The following is a 13,771-nucleotide window of genomic DNA, read 5'->3' as shown; positions in this document are numbered from 1 at the left end:
GGCCCAGGCCCGAGCCAAGCTCGTTGCAGGATCCATGGCCCGATGTGGAAGTCGAGGTCTGACCCAAGAAACAGCGGGAATTGCCATGGCCCATGGGGAGGCCGCGTTGTTTCCGAAGGACGCCGCCTGGCCAGACCCAAGGTGTCCCAGAACCCTGCTGGCTCAGCAAGAGCCAAAGCCGGAACCCATTTTTCTCTACAGGTACGAAGTACTTCATACATGACTAACAAAAGCAACAGACGTCAACATTGATGCCGAATATCAAACGAAGCAGTCCTACAAGAAGATAAGAGCTTCTGGTGCGGGAGTATCGGATAGAACCTTCGAGTCTGGCGACCATGACATGACGTTCCATGGTACGATTGCATGTTGAATGTTAAAATCGATGACGGTATGGTTCTCCGTGGGTTGCGGGCTGATCCGGGGAAGTCCAAGCTCCTCCCCACCGTTAAGCGCAGGGACCCACTTTGACGAACACATCCATCCATGTATGTATCTCACCTGCTCCGGCGAAATCGAGTCAACATGCATTGCCAGCCTGAGAGGTGTCTGATGATTCATTTGGCTCTCTACAGTTGGGGCGCCCTCTATTGCTTGACTCGGGCATCGACTTATTGTCTGATCACTGTCCCCGCAATGACGTTCGATCGGAGAAGGCAACGAACTCTCCGGCCGTTGGAGCTTCATTCCTCTTCCGGACAGCTCGGGCCTCCAAACTCGCAAAAACTGCATCACTCAGCAGCCGGGGCCGGATTCGATCCTCTTGGCCGATCTGCCGCCGCAGACGCCAGAAACTAAACGCGCCCCCCCTACTGACGAATGGCATCGCTTGAATCTAAAAGGGAACAGATTTATCTTGTGTGAGGTGGCGGTGCATCCTTGTTTCACACCACGTTTATTGGCTCAATAGGCGATGAACGCCAAGCCCATGGGCTCCCGCCCGGATCAGCGATATCCGCTTGTGGCGCCTCGACTCCGCTTTCTGCGGGAGCCATGCTGTGCTCGCCAGGCATCATGCATGGGTGCTGCACCATAACACGCAAGGATGTGAGATCGAGGACCAAGAGGGAGTCTGGCTCCCTCACCCGGGCCGCTACACTACTTTATAACGTCCATCAGCATATCGATTACCCACCATGACCGACATACCCACGGCCCGTCGACATTCCGTGTCTTATTTTAACCCCGGCGCTGGTTGATGGAGCTTCCGGCGAACAACATGTCAGCCACCTCGTCGTCGCCGGCGGCGGGGTCTTCCCCGCAAGCCTGGTCCCCGGCGAGACCACAGCACAATTGCATCGAGTGCAAGAGGCTCAAGAGAGCCTGCGATAAGGGATCTCCTTGCAGCAAATGCGTCAAGTTAGCTTGTTTATGCCTTCTCCCCCGGTTGTCGTGCTTGACCCGAGACTGACCATCTTGACTTGTCTCGACAGAGCAAACCGCACCTGCGAGTACAAAGACCCGGGCGACGATGGTCTCTATGGACCTATTTCGGCGGCTAAGGACATCCATTCCCTCACGTTCGGCACGCTCCTAGAAATCCTCATCAACAAACCGCGGGTTAAGGAGGCTGTCTCGCTGTATTTCAGCGGCGTCAATACCTGGTTCACCGTCATTGAGAGGGCTAGTTTCGAGAGGGACCTGGAGGCCAACTGGGGGAATCTACCGGCCGAACAAAGCGCCATGGCACTTTGCATGGCTCTCGTCGCCCATCCGCCGAACCAAAAGTCCAGCAAGGGCATGGGAGATACCGTCTATCCCACCACCAAGACCATTCTCGGCCTGGTCCAGAGCAAACTCCCTATGTCGGTACGCATGCTGCAGGCCGAGCTGCTCATTGCCATGTATGAGTTTTCCCAGGCGATGCCTCAGCAAGCGTACATGTCTCTCGGACATTGCCTGCAAATGACCAAAGCATTCGGCTGGCACAACGAGGGCTTTTGGGCCATCGATAAACAAATGACTGAACCAGCAGAGATGAAGCTCAACGCCATCCTATGGTGGGCGATCGTTTATCTTGATTGGTAAGCACACCTAATGAATCCGATACCGCTTATGGCTGATGCCGAAGTAGCCTTCTCAATGTCGCATACGACCAACCGTACCCGATGCACACCACGGGCCTTGCTCCGAGGTTGCCAGTCCCCATGCCAGAAACCATCGACCAATACTTCCCCGCCACCTCTCCGTTTCAGTTCGGAGACACCGGCGACCAAATCAACAATATGTTTTTCCCTGAAGCGACGTCGGCCTGGTATCTCAGCAACGTCTTGCAGCAGTTGTCGGACCCCACGGCGTGTGGCCTTACGAATCCCAAGACCCTCTCGGAAATGATCATGACCCACCTAAGAACCACGACGTCGATGGGGTGGCGGGTAGGAACCAGCTACATGTGAGACATCCCGCACATTCAACTTCGTGGGGACCGAGCTGATTACCTATCTAGAGCCCTGATGAAGCTCCACTGCTCTGGTCTGCTTGGGGGGATTGGTCCCATGCCGGCCATGTCCCACACCCACATCCAGAACGTCCAGATAATCCGGCACACCACCGTGGTCATCCACGGCAAGGCCGTGAAACTCGCCCAATCCGAAGATCAGCTGACCAGTGGAGGAATTGACCCTTCCTGGGCGTTCGCTATGTACTACGCCTCATTGTTGCTCATTTCGCACGGCGACGATGTCCTCCAGGGCTTTGACTGGGGCCAAAGAGTTGCCAACCTCACGTATGGCCTCGATAAGGTCTCTAAGAGGTGGAAGATCGCGGGTGAGTTCCCATGTGGGAAGCTTGTTGAGCATAGCGAGCGTGTGCTGACGCCATCCAGAACGGCACTGCGAATCGGTTAGAATCAAACTCGACAACCGCTCTACCGGTCATGCCCGGTAATCACCTCACCTCCAAGCACTAGGCGTGAGCAGGTGAGTTATCGAACATAAAAACCATTAAGAACATAAAGAAAGGACTGGAAGTCGGATTGTCGGGTTTGGGTTTCAATTCAGGGTCGGGATTTCTCTTTGGCGTCTGGGCAATGTCCGGGAAATGGAGATACCCTTTTTTTTTGACTTGGTGTTAACGGATGGCATGGATGGTAGGGCCGGGTATGGCGGGTTTCAGCCTCAGTCCCAGGCTCGGTGACACACTCACTCTGCTTGACCCGATCACAACACGTCCTACCCTCCTCCTATATTTCTTTCACTTCTCCTCTATTCTCTTTTCTTTTCTCTCCCTTTGGGTATCTCTTTTTTCCAGATCTTTCTCTCCATTCTATTTCTCACTTCTTTCCTTCGTCATCTTCTCGGTTCTGTTTCAACGTTACCAGGCGCGGCCAGCCATCGCATGATAGACGAGTAAGGACATGGTTTGGGGAAACGGTTGGGGCGGGTTCGTGGCTTCATTTTGTGGATTTTGTTTATTTTCATCCCTGTTCCGATTTTCTAGCTAGATCTCCATTTTCTAGCTAGATCTCGTTAGCTTCTCGTTATCTTTCTCACTTCACTAAGTCTATTACCGGGGCCAATTTTGAACTTGAGGAAACGTCCAACTTTCCTGTCATCCTGGGGGTCTGAGTGGGCCTCTGTCGATTATTGAGAGGGCAAGCTGAAACACAACGGGCTTTCGATGGTATATTCAAGAAGGGGGCAAAGAAGTAAAGGCAGACCCAAAGGTCGGGCGAGGGTGAGCAACCAAGGTTATATGCTAGGCGTGTGAGAGCAAGAGATGGATAACTAGACGGTGACGTATGGAATGAGGTGGTCGGGACAGAGGGGAAGCGACAGCAGATAACACAAAGATATAGATATATATATACATACATAGAGAAATTGACAGAAGCGGCCAATGTACCAATCCCAAGTCATCTCACCACCAACCTCCTAAGCCTCCCGGCAAACCGCTTGCCTTGCGCTCATTAAATCACACAGCGGCCGCTCTTAAGACGACAACCTCACGACTTGTGGTCGAACTTGGGCCGCACCGCCTCGTTCGGTCAGCTTCGCCCTAGCGAACGAACGGAGTGGACTTGAGATTGGAGGGCGATGGGACAGAGACGACGAAGATGAGTGACGGGGCTGAGGAGGGTGTTGCAAATTCGGGGTTTTTTTTTTGTCTTTCTTTGTGAGAGGGATGGCGATGGAGGCCATTTTAGGATATCAACCAGGTCATGGATGGGGGAATGAGTGACCCTGTGAACCCCTTCATCTGTCTGGGGTGATGGAGTGGGTTTTGGATGGCGGTGTTAGTCGGGGCGCGTCCCGTTTTGTGGGGCATGCAAGTCAACGGCTGAGGCAGGGCTGGTTGCGTCCGGATCTGACAGCTTCCGGGACGAAGCCGCAGCTGGAAGTTCGACGTCCCGACCAGGAAGGATTCCTAATTCGCGAGCACGTGCCAGTGTTTTTGTTGGGGTGTTTTTTAGGGGAGACAAAGTAGAAGTATGCAGCGGCGCAGGTGCACCCATCAAATTGGCCGTCCTCATCTCCTTTTAGCTTTACAACACCGGCTTGCTGCGTCACCGAACGCAGAGCCCCTTGGCCCTCCATTCCTCAGTTCTTCCCCACCCACTGATAGTAGCACAAACCCCGACCGATACCAGCCACACCGGGACAAAAGGAACGGTTTAGGATAAAACCAAAAAGGGATCTCCGTGGAAGTCGTGGGGGTTAGTGTGTACAGAATAACCCCGTGCCCGCTCAGCTCTCTCCGTAATCCAACATCCACGCTCTTCTTCTACCTTCCAACTATGCGGTCCAGATGCGCTTGATGGTCTCGGTGATGCCCACGTCGGTGGTCTCGAACTCGTAGAGGGCCAGGCCGACGACCGCGGTGGCGGCGTTGAGACCCCACATGAAGGCCTTGCGGGTGCGCGGCACCCGCTTCTTGGGGAGGTAGTCGATGATGACGTTCTGGAAGCCGGTGTGCGAGTGGATGAGGATGGTGGCGCAGAGGAAGGCGTCCAGCGTCGGGTTCAGTGACCCCGCCGCGAAGGGGGCGACGGTGAGCGGGACCAGGGACGCGGCGACCAGGCGGTCGAAGGTCCAGTGGTAGGACCCGTGCGACGGGGATGGCTCGGGTACGGGGGCGGCGTCGTTTACTATATATCGGAGGTATCGGTTAGAGAAAGGGGCGACAATGGTTGTTGTTGAGGGACGGTCGCCGGCGGATCATGGATTGAGTAAGTTGGCGGGGGGAAATGCGCTCATATCATACCTGTGCCGTCGACGTGCTCTGCTCAGATAGTTAGCAAAACATGTCCCTTATTGCTAAGAAAATGGATGATGCGCACGCGGAAGAGGTGGTAGGAGATCCCGGCGGGCGGTGGTGTGGAAGGCGGTTATGGCGGTTGGGCGGGCGGCGCGGGCAATGACGCTCTGTTGGAAGGCTGGCCGGGCCGAAGCAACCTGCCTTAGCAAGGAGGAACGAGCAACCGATGCCATGGTGTGTTGCAGTTAGCGGGTGGTCGGCGGGCAGTCAATTGGCTGGGCCGCTCGCTGCGTTGGGAGTTGTTGCTTCGGGGTTTCGACTGTCTGGTATGGTGTGAAAGCGACGACGGCGGCGGAACGGGAGACCCGTGAAAATGGTTGCCGAAACGGCGCTGGCTTGCTGCTGGTTCCTCGGCAATCGGGACCACTGCCTGCCAATCGTCTTGTCGTTGATGTCAGCCGAAGGACCCCACTTCCATGCACCGAGAAGGTACCGGATCGGAATGGGAATTTCTTCCTTCCTGGGGTGCTGGCGTCCCTTGCACGTGCACGACTTGTAGAAAGGCGGTGAGCTCCAGACCTGGCAAGTGGGGTTCCAAAACCCCTGCAACGAAATAATACTGCCGGTAGTCTCAGCCAATTTTTTTGGGAGCGCTGGCGTGCGTGTTTCGGAGGGAGTGACTTTCTCTAATCGAAGCCTCTTATCTACCCCACGACAACTTCACCGGCTCTTGTCGGCACCATATTATGCTTGCAAGTCGGACCAGATCTTGATCAAGCTACTAGGGAGATACAAGAGTGGCAATGGCGCCCTTAGTGGCACCACTCCTCCGGCGAGGTAGTGTCTGCCGCAGTTGCCTATTCACACTCGCCAAGGGCGTGTCACCCATTCAGCGCAGGAATGTCACGAATAATTGGTACAAGAAGCAGGGATTGGCACTGGTCGATTGGGAGAAGCGCGCAGAAGAGATCAAGAAAGGGAACATTCCCAATACCTGGGACATATTGGAGGAACGGGGTTACGTCAAGGACATAACTGGGTAGGTTGGATTCGCCCGACGCCGCACCTTTCTCTTGTTTTCTTGGTGCGGTTTCTGACATGTGGATGTTGTTTGCCTAGGTCGAGAGAGACGATTCGCGAAATAATGAGGCTGAAACGGGTAAAAGCCTACGTCGGCGTCGACCCCACGGCGAGCTCGCTCCACGTCGGCCACCTCCTCCCTCTCATGCCGCTCTTCTGGATGTACATGCACGGATATGGCGCCTTCACGCTCCTCGGCGGGTCGACGGTCAAAATTGGGGACCCCACGGATCGGTTAAAAGATCGAGAGCCGATCGCCAAGGCCGACCTGGCCATGAACGTCACCAAAATGCATTTTCAACTGAAGAAGCTGTGGGCCAATGTCGAGAGCCAGGCCAGGAGGTATGGATACGAAAAGGAGTGGGCCTGGCAACGGGCCGTGGTCAATAACAACACGTGGTGGAATAAGGTGACTTTGCTTGAGGTCTTGAGGAGGGCTGGCAGGCATATGCGGATTGGGCCCATGTTATCCCGCGAGACGTGAGTACGGCCCCCGTCAACTGTGTCCTCTGTCTCCTGACCCCCGGTTGCAGTGTCAAGAGGAAGATGTCGGAAGGAGACGGCATGTCATTTGCCGAGTTTACGTACCCCATCATGCAGGGCTGGGATTGGTGGACGCTCTTCAACCAGCAGAGAGTGCAGATGCAGATTGGCGGCTCGGACCAGTACGGCAACATCGTAGCCGGGATTGACATTGTCAAGACCGTTCGAGACAGCGAGCCCGATGAAGCGAAACGGATACCTCGGGATGGCCCAATCGACGACCCAGTCGGCTTTACCGTTCCGCTCCTGCTGGACTCGTCTGGTGCCAAATTTGGGAAAAGCGCCGGGAATGCGGTATGGCTGGACCAGTTCATGACGAGCACGTTCGACCTGTACGGCTACTTTGTCCGGCGGCCGGATGACGATGTGGAGAAGCTCCTTAAGCTTTTCACTTTCATGCCCCTGGAGGCGATTCAGAAGGTCATGGCACAACAAATGGAGGACCCGTCCAAGCGCGTCGCTCAGCACTGCCTCGCCTTCGAAGTATTGACATTGGTACACGGGGAAGAGGCCGCAAGAGAGGCACGGCAACAACACCAAATGATGTACAACAAGGTTCCGCTCCCGGTCGTGGCCGAGGCGCCGGGCGCCGAGTATGAGCCCCCAGTTGGACCGACGACTCTGAACAATGCGCCACGGATCGACATGAAACTCCCGAGATCTCTGGTCATGGGCAAATCGATCGGTCGCATCCTGTACGCCGCCGGTCTTGCCTCGAGTAGCAGCGACGGCCACCGGCTTGCTGCGCAAAAGGCCGCCTATATCGGCGGTATGCCCGGCCGCCGCCCCGGCAAGGGCGAACCCATGGACCCGTCACAGCTGTCGTGGAATCCCGTCACCCTCTGGTTCCCGCAGGAGACTGGGAAGTATTTGATCGACGACAAGCTCCTCATCCTCCGCAAGGGCAAGCACAACGTACGTATCATCCACGTGGTCCCCGACGCGGAATACGAGGAATCGGGCGAGCAGTACCCGGGCATGCTATTCAAGGGCCGTATCCGTGAGCTCAAGGCACTCTCCAAGGATATCAAGGAGGGTCGCAAGACGCCCGAAGAGATGCGAGAGTATGCGTCGAGACTCGCAGAGACCTACCCATCAAGGAAGCCCCCGCCGGAATCAAAACTCCGGGCTGAGTTGAAGAGTCTATATAGGATAGAAATGGACCGGCAGGAGGGAGAGGACCAAGAGGGAGAGGTGAAGAAGCAAGGGGAAGACGAAGGGAGCGAAAGACCTTAGAAGGGAGGGGAGAAGGGGGGCGCCGGCTGTGATTCGCGTCGGACCTTAAATCGACAGAAAACACATATAACCCCGGGGGCTATGAGTAAGATGAAGCTTGGGGAGCAGTGTGGTGTTGTATACCATGAACCATGGAAAGACACCACGCGTAGCGGGCTCTGTATATCCATCCATGTACTACTACTACATAGACGTTCGCTGCCGAGGCGAAGGCACCAATGTACCAAAAGCAACCAACACCACACACCCACTCGCGCATGTCTAGGGCCTGCCCGCCACCACCACCACCAGCCGACCGACCGCCCTTATCTGTACAACACCGTCATGTCGCCGGCCGGCGCGGGGAAGCTCTTGAGCTTGTCCATGATCTCGGCGTCGGTCAGGTTCTGCTCCGTGATGATCTGGTCGAACGTGTGGCAGCCGTCGGTGTACTTCTGCAGCGGGTCCCCGCCGGCCGACGGCCGCGCCTGGCCCGTCGCCAGCGCCGCCAGGTACTGCTTGGACACCACGTACTTGTGCACCCGGTACAGGCACCCCTTGATCACCCCGAACTGCACCAGCCGCCGCACGTCCACCAGCCGCAGCACGTCCACCCCGCCGTCCATGTGGCCCTTGAGCCATTCCATCACCGTCTTGCCCACGCAGAAGCTGGTCATGAGCTTGATGAGGAGGTAGTTGGATACGCGGTGGCTGTGCGTGGTGCCGTTTCGGTTTTTGTGGCCGTTATTACTGTTGTTGTTGGTGTCGCCATTGCCGTTGCCGTTACTAGCGCCGTCATGACCGCCACCATCCCCAGAGCGGCCATCGCCATCATCATCATCGTCATCATCACTATCATCCTCATCCTCACCCTCACCCCCACGCTCATGACCCCTTCCCGGGCCCACACAGACATAATTCGCGCACTCGTCGACCATACCACCAACGTTGGCGACAAAGTCGTGGATGCCCGGGCGCGGCGCGTAGCAGGCGCCGAAGAAGAACATGTCGAGCAGCAGGATGGTGTCGTAGTAGAGCAGGTGGCGCAGGGCCAGCTGCGTCAGCTCGAGCGACACGTCGGCCAGGAAGGCGATCCGCCGCACGTCCGACACCCCGTCGATGTGCGCTGTTACTCGTTGGAGGGTCAGGTCCCAGGTCGGGTCGACTACGTCGGCGAATTTCATCTTGGCGACGGGGACGTGCCAGCCTTTGACTTCGGGCGGGGTCGGGTGGTGGGGGAAGAGCTTCATGTTGATGGTGTTGGCGTCATCTTGGGGGGGTGGTTGGTTAGTGGGGGGACAAATAGAAGAGAATATAAGAAGTAAGTGGAGAGAGTGGGAGTAAGAACTCACCAACCGGGATCATGCATTCGCCGTAGTTGTTGAGGTCTTCCTTGATGATCTCTAGCAAAGACCCGATCGTCCGGCGAGTGGAGGAAGCGTCGACATCCTGGCTAAGAAACCCGCTCTGCTTCTCCATCTCGGCGAACGTCACGGCTAGGCGGCGCACGACGCGCTCGTAGGGGACCTGGTCGACTTCATTCTCGACGACCAGGCCAAAGTTGAAGATGAACTCGTTCCGATCGTATCGCGGACTGGGAATGGAGACCGGGAAGCCGAGAACGACGTACTTGCCCTCCGGATCGGCAACGGTGATGTAGCGATTGCAGAAGGCTTGGCGGGGGATGATGTACTCTTGCAACACATTGAAGTCGAACAGCGGCGGTTTGGTGGTTGCGGCGCCGGAAACGGGGACCATGCAACCTGGTGGGCTTTGAGATACGATCTTGGTCCCTGGCTAAGGTTAGCAGTTTGTCTAGGATAATACAGAGAGAGACGAATACCTTCTTGGGGGAAGAAACGGGCATAAAATATCCCCTGAATCATGTTGGATAGAATAGTTAAATTGACCGTGTCACGACTCTTTCATGCCCCTAAGATTCCAGCTCATGTAAGCAAAAATGATTAGATTGAGGGTTGATGAAATGTCATTTCGAGCCACTGATGCTTGCAGACTCATATATCATCCATAAAGAGACACGTCAATCGGGATTGGGTATTGTGCCGGTGGTATGTGTAAATAGTTGAAGGTTGTGGTGGATGAAGTCAACGAGCTGTTGCTTGCAAGTGGTTTGGTCCCAGGTAGAATCCAACCCTAACCCTACGTCTTGGTTCGTGGGGGGCGGATGAAAGGGGACTCGGGGGATATTATGGGACGTTTAAGAAACAACGACTGTCAGATATGTCAGATAGCCAATGTTGCTACTCAACGGCAGAGTGCTGGATGACTATGAGTGCCCATTTAGTTGTGTAACTGAAACGGGCTGTATCCGATATTGTAACAACGTCACTAGGCCTCCCGAGTGTATGTCTACCCCCTCTAAATATCTCCCAGCTCCAGCCAAGTCCGCAATCCAAAGCCGCTCCAACACAGTACCTAGTAGCCTTTCTAATCCCACAACCACGCAACCCGCACCCGCAGAAACAACCCCCAACCCGGCACCCACTCAACCATCCAGCCCCCCAGTAGGCGTGATATCCCTCTTCCCAAACCTCGCCCCCAGCCCGCCAATATCCCGCTTAAAGAACATACCAATATTCTTCAAATTCTCATTAATCGTGGCCTTCTCCTGCGCACCCACACCGACCCCGCCCGCTCCCGGCGCCGTCCCCATCCTCTCCACCCCATCCCTTGCCGCATTCAACAACTTCTCCCCCAACGACGCCGCATCGAACCGGCCCTGCAACCCCGCACTCACCGGTCCGCCTGCACCACCACCACCCGCACCAGCACCACCCCCACCCAACCCACCAACACCCCCGACCGACGACGACGACAGCGCCGACCCGCCGGGTGCCATAAGCGGCGTCAGCAGCGGCGAGTTCTGCACCAGCGGCCCCGCGGCAGCGGTGGGGTGGTGGCCCTCGCGGTGGATGGCGAACAGCTCGAGGAGGTAGGGCTGGTCCTGCTTGCGCACGCCCTTGAGCTCGAGGATCTTGCGGAAGTTGGTGTCGGAGCGGTCGCCGATGTGGATCAGGTAGGCCTGCACGAGGCCCTCGGGCGGGGAAGGGCGGACTTGGAGGGTTTTGAGGAGTGGGTCGATGCGCGTCATGGATTGGGTGACCCGCTTGATGAAGCCGGCGGGGGGTGGGTTTTGCGGGGCGGGGGGGAAGGAGGGGGAGGAGGGGGAGGAGAGGGCGCTGCCGGTGGTGGTGGTGGTGGTGGGGCTGGTGGAGGTGTTGTGGTAGGAGAGGAGGTTCTCGAAGGATTTGGTGAGCACGTATTTGTCGAGCAGCATCTGCTCGGCGCCGACTTCGCAGACGGGGCGGCATTGGACGATGTTGTTGATGTAGGCGACGGCGAGGCGCTCGACGAGGTTGTCGCAGAAGGCGCGGGCGTACTGCGGCTTGATGAAGAGGGGTAGGATCTCCCGGGCTTTGCCATTTACGTGCTTGAGAAGCTCGCCGACGTACGAGCTGTGGTCGCTGACGCTCTCCATGCGGCTCCAGTTGGTGTTCTTCATCTCCCGCCAGGCGCCTTCGTAGTCGAGCTCGACCTTGGCCACCAAGGACATGACGGCGGCGCTGGCGACCCCCATGAAAGAGTCGGACTGCGACGAGAGGTCCACCTTTGATGCCATATCTGGGTCGATGCGCTTCTTTATGCTCTCCTCTAATTGGTTGGTGTTGGTGTGCCAGAAGTCTGCCGTGTTTAGAACGAGAATGGCTTCTTGGATAGGAGGGCCCTGTGGTCCGCCGCGCTGCAAGAAAGTGACGAGGACCTGTTGAGCGTACTCGTCGAGATACTTGGCCAATGTCCCGCTAAGATCAAGCAGTCGCTCCCCAGTCGACAATTTGGCGCATTGTGAAAGCGTGAGCTTGTAGAAATGAAACAGTTCGATTGCAGAGGGGATGACAGCTTGCGGAGAAAACTCCTCGTCGGCGGGTAAGAGCGGTTGTGTCTTGTATTTCGGAATCATGGCTGCTAGGGCTTTGTCCTGTGACTCGACCCATAGGCTCAGGTATGGCTCGAAAGCAACGGATATGGAGCCGTTGAAGCTCTGTATCCGGTCATCCGCCGAGCTCAGCGTATCGATGCTGGCCCGCGGGTCGCTTGCAAACCGGCGTTCCAGGCTCTGTTCAAAATCCATCGTCTCCTGGAGACAGCTGAGAAGTAGGTTGACGTCGAGCTTGGCCCCGTCGATCCGGCGCATGCTCTTCTCGAGGATACCCTTGAAGTCATCCCGCGTGCCGTCACAAAAAGCCATCCCTAGTGTCTCGCCGACCCGCCAGTGGGGCGGAAAGATGGCAGCGTGCTCCTCCTCGTGCGTCTTGAGTGTGCGCTTGAACCATGCGTAGCGACGCCCAATGTTGTCGAGGTTTCCTGCCTCGTCGTTGCCCCGGAAGACGTGACGGTACTCCCGGAGCTCTGTGTTGACGTACCACGTCACCAGCCTCGTCTTGGCGTGATCACCGAGGGCATCCATGACCAGGCAGGCTTCGACCAAGATGCCGCGACGGGTAGCCACCTCCCCCTTCGCAAAGGCCATCTCAAAGTCCTCGCAGACTTGCTCGAGCAGCTCACGCTGTATATCGCTAACATTGCGGCTCAGCACGGCGATTTGCTCAATGCTGCGGTAGCTGTTGAAGTGGCGCATCAACTGTAGGACAGCCTGCAAGAGGCCAGCGCACTCGCGGTACTGGCGGGCCCGAGAGAGGCCGCGCAGCTGTTCGTAGGCGGTAGTCAACATCTGCAGCCGTTTTAGGGCGGTCATGCTGAGGGTGAGGTTGCGCTTTGTGCCATCGAGGCGCTTGATGTCGGCGGTCATCGTCGTGATGTCTCGTTCCGTCTGCAGGGCACGGCTGCGTACGCTCTCAATGCGCTGGAAGAGGGACGCCAGTTCGGCTTGGGCTGATTGCATGCGCTCCAGCGACGAGTCGGGCCCGTAAGCCTGGGTGGTCTCGAGGGCCGTGATCGAGCGAGAGAGGCCATCTTTGTGGCGCTGGATGGTCGACGAGACGCGCGCAACGGAGGGGACGGTGGACGGATGCGAGAAGAGCAAGTTCAGGTGGGCGATCGGATCGTACTCGACTGCGAGACCGGGAACATGTCAGTTACTGCTTTGCATCGCATCGCATTGCCTGCATTGCATCGCACCGAGGGCTGATGGGAGTCCAAAGAGGTCGGCTGGTTACCTGAATCAAGCGATAGGGATTCTGCAACGGCGATGTTCATGGTTCCTCGGGGCTCGTTTCGCTGCGAAATGTGTCGAGCAAGTAGTCGACCTTGACGGACTCAGGCCACTTTGTTGGTGTTTGCGAAGGGAGTTCAGGGACGAGTGCCAAGTATAGAATACTACCTCGAAGTGATGTGTGTAAGACAACAGTGTCTAACTTGGTTGGCTTGCCGCGACAAGGCACCCCGGCAGCTATTTCAAGCTGGTTTGGAGGGGAAAGTAAAGAATTCAAGATGCGCTAGTTAGGGAAAGTTGACTTTATGTCAGGTTGGTACATGGACTGTTATTCTCGGATTTTGTCTTTCATATTAAACAAACAAGAACCTATCTAACTTAACTTCTTTTAACTTCTATACGTTAGTTGTCTGGAATCTTGTCTCGGAAAAGGGCTGATCCCAGACCAAGGCGACGAGGAAGACCCGCTCTAGTTCCGATAACAGACCCTGAGCACTGTTATCGCGGGCAATCTCACAACTTCCTGACAAACTGGTCAACAAAGCA

The 13,771-nt window shown here is 56.5% G+C and overlaps 5 protein-coding genes across 5 annotated transcripts; 2 read left to right on the top strand and 3 right to left on the bottom strand.

The window, feature by feature from the left end:
• Nucleotides 1–1,219: 1,219 nt before the first annotated feature.
• F5144DRAFT_480445 (uncharacterized protein) lies at nt 1,220–2,908 on the top strand (the record flags this gene model as incomplete). The annotated part of the gene is made up of 5 exons (XM_066785229.1): nt 1,220–1,359; nt 1,434–2,000; nt 2,075–2,392; nt 2,447–2,741; nt 2,825–2,908. The coding sequence occupies 5 exons, from the start codon at nt 1,220–1,222 to the stop codon at nt 2,906–2,908; spliced, it is 1,404 nt and encodes a 467-aa protein (XP_066649280.1).
• Nucleotides 2,909–4,602: 1,694 nt separating this feature from the next.
• F5144DRAFT_70506 (CybS-domain-containing protein) lies at nt 4,603–5,673 on the bottom strand. Its single transcript, XM_066793348.1, has 3 exons — nt 5,279–5,673; nt 5,203–5,220; nt 4,603–5,086 (listed from the first exon to the last, which is right to left on the bottom strand). The coding sequence occupies exons 1-3, from the start codon at nt 5,427–5,429 to the stop codon at nt 4,734–4,736; spliced, it is 522 nt and encodes a 173-aa protein (XP_066649279.1). The 5' UTR covers nt 5,430–5,673; the 3' UTR covers nt 4,603–4,733.
• A 326-nt stretch (nt 5,674–5,999) lies between these two features.
• F5144DRAFT_589315 (uncharacterized protein) lies at nt 6,000–8,055 on the top strand (the record flags this gene model as incomplete). The annotated part of the gene is made up of 3 exons (XM_066790027.1): nt 6,000–6,235; nt 6,316–6,756; nt 6,810–8,055. 3 exons carry the CDS (start codon nt 6,000–6,002, stop codon nt 8,053–8,055), a joined length of 1,923 nt encoding a protein of 640 aa, XP_066649278.1.
• A 305-nt stretch (nt 8,056–8,360) lies between these two features.
• F5144DRAFT_477303 (nitrogen permease regulator 2) lies at nt 8,361–9,920 on the bottom strand (the record flags this gene model as incomplete). The annotated part of the gene is made up of 3 exons (XM_066785041.1): nt 8,361–9,304; nt 9,387–9,827; nt 9,878–9,920. The coding sequence occupies 3 exons, from the start codon at nt 9,918–9,920 to the stop codon at nt 8,361–8,363; spliced, it is 1,428 nt and encodes a 475-aa protein (XP_066649277.1).
• A 212-nt stretch (nt 9,921–10,132) lies between these two features.
• F5144DRAFT_558055 (Vps53-like protein) lies at nt 10,133–13,446 on the bottom strand. The gene is made up of 2 exons (XM_066788056.1): nt 13,230–13,446; nt 10,133–13,125 (listed from the first exon to the last, which is right to left on the bottom strand). Exons 1-2 carry the CDS (start codon nt 13,267–13,269, stop codon nt 10,541–10,543), a joined length of 2,625 nt encoding a protein of 874 aa, XP_066649276.1. The 5' UTR covers nt 13,270–13,446; the 3' UTR covers nt 10,133–10,540.
• Nucleotides 13,447–13,771: the final 325 nt, after the last annotated feature.

This window comes from Chaetomium tenue, assembly GCF_020726465.1.
Source record: "Chaetomium tenue strain MPI-SDFR-AT-0079 chromosome Unknown F5144scaffold_1, whole genome shotgun sequence".
Taxonomy (NCBI): domain Eukaryota; kingdom Fungi; phylum Ascomycota; class Sordariomycetes; order Sordariales; family Chaetomiaceae; genus Chaetomium; species Chaetomium tenue.
This window is presented reverse-complemented; position numbering and strand designations above follow the sequence as displayed.